This window comes from Brassica oleracea, chromosome C3, assembly GCF_000695525.1.
Source record: "Brassica oleracea var. oleracea cultivar TO1000 chromosome C3, BOL, whole genome shotgun sequence".
Lineage (NCBI taxonomy): Eukaryota > Viridiplantae > Streptophyta > Magnoliopsida > Brassicales > Brassicaceae > Brassica > Brassica oleracea.
Genome location: NC_027750.1, coordinates 42648970 through 42654436, shown reverse-complemented (window position 1 = coordinate 42654436; position 5467 = coordinate 42648970). Strand labels below are relative to the sequence as shown.

The following is a 5467-nucleotide window of genomic DNA, read 5'->3' as shown; positions in this document are numbered from 1 at the left end:
AAAATATCGCCAATAATGAACATGAAGCACACGAGGAACCAGCATTAAGAAGATCAACTCGTGAGAGAAGATCAGCTATTTCTGATGACTACGTGCTTTATCAAATAGAATCTAGAGAATGGGATTTAAAAGATCCGGTTTCTTATTCACAAGCCATGAAAGATGTTAATTCTGATCAATGGATCGAGGCCAGTAAAGATGAAATAGACTCAATGGTTAAGAATGAAGTTTGGGATGTTGTTCCATTGCCTGAAGGACACAAAGCAATTGGGTGCAAATGGATTTATAAATCTAAGCTCGATTGTCATGGCAATGTTAAACGACGTAGATCCAGACTTGTAGCCAAAGGGTATAATCAGAAAGAAGGCATTGATTATGGTGAGACTTTTTCACATGTGTCTAGAAAAGACTCTCTCAGAATTATAATGGCATATGTAGCTGAATATGATCTTGAGTTACATCAAATGGATGTGAAAACCGCCTTTCTTAATGGAGACTTAGATGAAGAAGTCTATATGCGTCAACCTGAAGGCTTCAAAATCGAAGGTCAGGAAGATATGGTCTGCAAATTGAAGAAATCAATATATGGACTGAAACAATCTTCGAGGCAATGGTACTTAAAGTTTGATGAAACCATTACGAAATTCGGTTTCAAAGAAAACATTGTGGATCCATGTATATACCTCAAGATCAGTGTGAGTAAGTTCATATTTTTGGTTCTGTATATTGATGACATATTATTAGCCAGCAGTGATCTTGGTTTATTACATGAGACTAAGAGTTATCTCTCTGAGAACTTTGAAATGAAAGATATGGGTGAGGCATCCTATGTGATAGGAATTGAGATATTCCGTGACTTATCACTAGGAATTTTGGGATTGTCTCAGAAAGCATATATTGATAAAGTTCTTGAGAGATTCGGCATTATGACATGTTCTTTTAGCATTGTTCATATGCATAAAGGTGACACGCTTAATCTTAAGCAATGTCCGCAGAATGAAATGGAACGTAATGAAATGCAAAAATACCCTTATGCATCTCTTGTGGGAAGTTTGATGTATGCACAGGTTTGTACCAGACCTGATATTAGCCATGCAGTTGGCATGCTGGGTAGATTTCAGAGTAACCCAGGACTCGCTCATTGGCAAGCTGCAAAGAAAGTTTTGAGATACTTAAAGGGAACAAGAAACTACATGTTGACATATCGAAAATCAACACATCCACAGATGGTTGGATTTTCGGACTCAGATATTGGTGGATGCAAAGACTCTAGACACTGTACTCTCAGCTATGTGTATCTCCTTGGTGGAGGTGCCATCTCATGGAAAAGCCAGAAGTCAAATTTGATATACACATCCACTATGGAAGCTGAGTATGTTGCATGTTATGAGGCTTCTATTCAAGGAACATGGTTGCGGAATTTTGTGTCAGGGTTTGGGGCTTTGAGTTTTGTTGACAAGCCTCTCACTCTTTACTGTGACAATCAAGCTGCAATCTTCTTCGCTAAGCATGATAGGATATCTAAGGGAGCCCAGCATATGGACCTCAAATATCAATCACTGAAGCAAGATGTCAAAAGAGAAAAGTTTGTCATTGAACATATAGGCACTGAACTTATGGTTGCAGACATATTTACAAAAGCTTTACCTCCAAATACTTTCATGAAGCATGCTGAAAGTATGAGTCTTGAAGATAGCGCCTAATGTTGTTTGTTTACGATTAGCCTATGTATGACAATTATTTGAGCTCTTTTATGACTTTTACATCTTTTATATATTATGTTTCCAATGTGCACACACATTATTGTTGGTTGGATTTATGATAACAAAATGAGTCTCTCGTTAAAGACTTTAAAGGGACCATTATGATACTCCTACTTATGTTTATGGTCTAACTATGAAGGTGGTCAATGCGGTAGTACATGGAAGGGATCATGTTGCAGAATGATGTGCGACCGCCATAACTCTCATTGATTACAAGATTAGTCAAGACACTTATGATGACCAAATGAAAAAAATAAAGTTATAGCATATTATGTCGGCCTTATGATTCCATAAAGAAAACATTAGTGGGTCTCACTAACGACCAAGTGGGAGACTGTAAGGAATATTTCCTTTCCCTATTATATGGTTATTCGTTTTCTATTGGAATATTGCTATTCCTTAATATATTTGGTGACCAATGAAATTGAAAATGAAGGAGTAATTCCTAATTTATCTCTACCTTGATGGACGGTTGAGATTAATCTAAAGGAAACCCTAAAGAGGAATTAGGTCCTCTCTCCACCAATAATACATATCTTTAGACCATCATAAAGATATCTTAAAAGCAACAACTAACGTTATAGGCAAGGTGAGAGAAATCTAAGAGTTCCTAAGAAGAGATTGAGTTGTTCATCTTCCATTCAGGATTCAATCCATTCAGAAAGATCTCTCAGGCAAAATGAATCCAGGTAACTCTATAAACATTCATATGATTCTATTATGTGATTAACCTAGATGTTTAAAGATCTTAGGATTCATCTAAATTTAACTTACATCTAGGATAATGTATTCACTAATCAACAATAATCTGCACTGTTACAATCACTGTTTATCCTCTCGATTTTGTTTCCTGTTTTGTTTCCAAAGTGTCTATATGTCGATTGTAGTTTCACTTGTTAATATATAATCCAACATATAATTCAAGCTACCTTCAAAAGAACCACTTTCTCTTTTTTGGGTCACACAATAATACAATACCATAGCTTTCAACAAAAAAGACAATACAATACCATATATTAAAAACATCACACAATATTGCCACAATTATTAGAATATTACAATGGGATAAAACAAGATTATAAATAATCTTTTATAAAAATCTCAAATCATGGAGGATCGGACGCTCAACTGCTGCACTCTACTTTTCCAATGTGGACCCGTCTCAATACCGCCCATTATTAACTTAATGTATGATTGATAATGCATAACAAATGTTTTAAAACCTTTTCGTTTGTTTGTTTCGTTTAACATTCTGGTGTTTGGGTGTGGTCTCTTTTAGGGTCATGGCAATAATTATAGACCAAGAAGTTCCTCTGTGCCCATGCCATCGCCCCCATTTGTTGCTGGCTTAACCCTCGATTCCCCATAGGTGAAGCCGATGGCGGTGTGCATGAGCTAGACCCCTCTGTTGTGCATCCCGCTAATTTAAAGTTTGTGTACTTAGCAAAAAATGGTTGGTATCGATAGTCGGCTTTGATCCTTCCATTTTCCGTGGCCCAGTCTGACGCATCCCATATCGATCCGTACAACCACATCGGCCTTGTAGGGAAGATAGCTTCATTCTTTCTGTCATACGTACGTATCGGTACATCATCTACGTAGAATCTACATATATGAAAAATATCGACCAATTTAGCGTATCCAAACGTAACAGATGAATGTAATGAAGTATCATAACCATATCGTCTAAACATATAAAATTTGATCTTGACGTACACAATTTGATTAGGGTTCCACAAAATTGCGTAATGGTGGAAATCTTGAGTAGGGTCGAACCACAAATTGAATTTCATTTCTCTCCCAATAACATTTCGGTCACCACTTCCTCTGACGAATACATTCGTCTGAAGGCTATAAGGTTTCCCTGGCGTTGTTCCTAGAAATTCGATATCAACCTCGTCGTGGTCTCCGGGATGCTCTTGATTGTTTGAGAGCTTGAATCCAAAGGTGTTAGGAATGTTAATAACGCGACTAGTTCATATATTTTGATTATAAGTTAGTTTATATCTAAAAGTTTAAAGTAACTTTTACGTAGAGAGATGTATCAACTCCAGCTGTGTAGCCTGATTGGAGCTTAATAGAAGCACCAAAGTAGCCCGACTTGTACGAACGAAGAGACTTGAATCCACTCCCTGTTCATAATCACAGCTACTACTATTAATCAATTAAATACTTCAAAAAGCAATAAATATATGCTACCGACACAGTTTTGCAAGTCCTGCGCTGTATTAAATAACATCTGAAACTAATGCGTGCATTTGACAAAGATATACAGAAATCGTCACTTCCTAAATTGATTCAAATTAAATTTGCATTAACTGATATTATTTTACTCCCAACCTCTGTATCACCATAAGTGGAGTTTAAGTTTTTTGCACACACCGATTAAGAAATTACAAAATTTTATTCACTCTTTTTCGTTTATATAAAAACAATAATAAATACAGATAATTCAACCAATAAAAAATCATAATGCAGAATACAAATAGTTAAAAACATAAAATTATATTTACTTTTTACATGGAAACTTGAAAACATCACTTAAAATAAAACATATTTTTCTCATAAAACACCACTTAAAGTGATACGGAGGGAGTATGTGTTTTAACTTTTAACTAGATTTTAATCCGCATATCAGTGAGTATTTATTTTAACTTTTTTGAACAATATATGTTTCTTGTATATAAATATTGTGATATTAGCATTCGATTATTATATGTGTTGAATATTTTGTTTTTATTATATACAGTATTGAATGTTATTTTGTATTTTTGAAATTTTAGAGAATATGAAATTATTAGTAATACAATAAGTATGTAATTATTTGAATTTTTATTTATTTTATGCTAGTTTTATATTATTTATGTACATTAATATTTAAATTGTTAAGATATATTGTCATTAAAGTTGACCATAAATAAAATTAATTGATTGTATTTTTAAGAATTTTTTTGTTAAAATTAATTAATGCTAAAAATTAAGATTAGTTAGTTTCTAGTGCTATTAGGTGTACTTAAGAGGTAGTTTGAAGAGTTAGTTCATATTGGTAATTCAATTTTAACAAGATAGATTATTCGAAATGGATAGCATAACTTTTTTTAAACGTGTATATAAAACATGGACAATTAAGCCCACAAAATTTTAACTGCAAACGAAAAGATAAAGACTAAAGAAAAAGACCAGATGATTTGTCCAGCAAAAGAGTGATAACGTCTTGCTCTGTCCGCTGGTGCTGAGAGCCCCATAGGGTCCGAAATTGACGATCAAAAGGTGAAGTTGGTACTCGAGAACTCGGATAGTATCCCGGCGAAGGAGAACGTTGGCTGTAGCCACTGGAACACAACACTAAGAAAGCTAAAAGAATAAGAGGAAAAGCCATTTGGAGAGAGTGAAGTAAAGTCTTTTGAGTGGTTATTAGAAAAGGGGTAATAGATATATTTATGAATGAATGAAGAAAAGTGGAGAACACAGGTCTGTATAAATAGAGGGAATGTAGGTCCTACAGTTATCGGAGTGAGTGACTGTTAATCTGTTATCCGTTGATTTGATGGGCCTTTTGGATTGAGCCCATGCCAAATATCAACATTTCATGTCAACTTACATAAATATATGAATTAATCAATATCCGATGGTTGGATGGGCCTTGTGGATTGATCTCCCATGTCAAATATGAACATTTCATGTCAACTTACATAAATATTAAA

The 5467-nt window shown here is 34.5% G+C and overlaps 1 protein-coding gene across 1 annotated transcript; it reads right to left on the bottom strand.

Annotated features, from left to right (window-relative positions):
* Positions 1-2730: 2730 nt before the first annotated feature.
* LOC106331652 (xyloglucan endotransglucosylase/hydrolase protein 31) lies at positions 2731-5192 on the bottom strand. The gene is made up of 4 exons (XM_013770046.1): positions 4944-5192; positions 3795-3895; positions 3480-3697; positions 2731-3368 (listed from the first exon to the last, which is right to left on the bottom strand). The coding sequence occupies exons 1-4, from the start codon at positions 5140-5142 to the stop codon at positions 3008-3010; spliced, it is 879 nt and encodes a 292-aa protein (XP_013625500.1). The 5' UTR covers positions 5143-5192; the 3' UTR covers positions 2731-3007.
* Between the last annotated feature and the right edge of the window lie 275 nt (positions 5193-5467).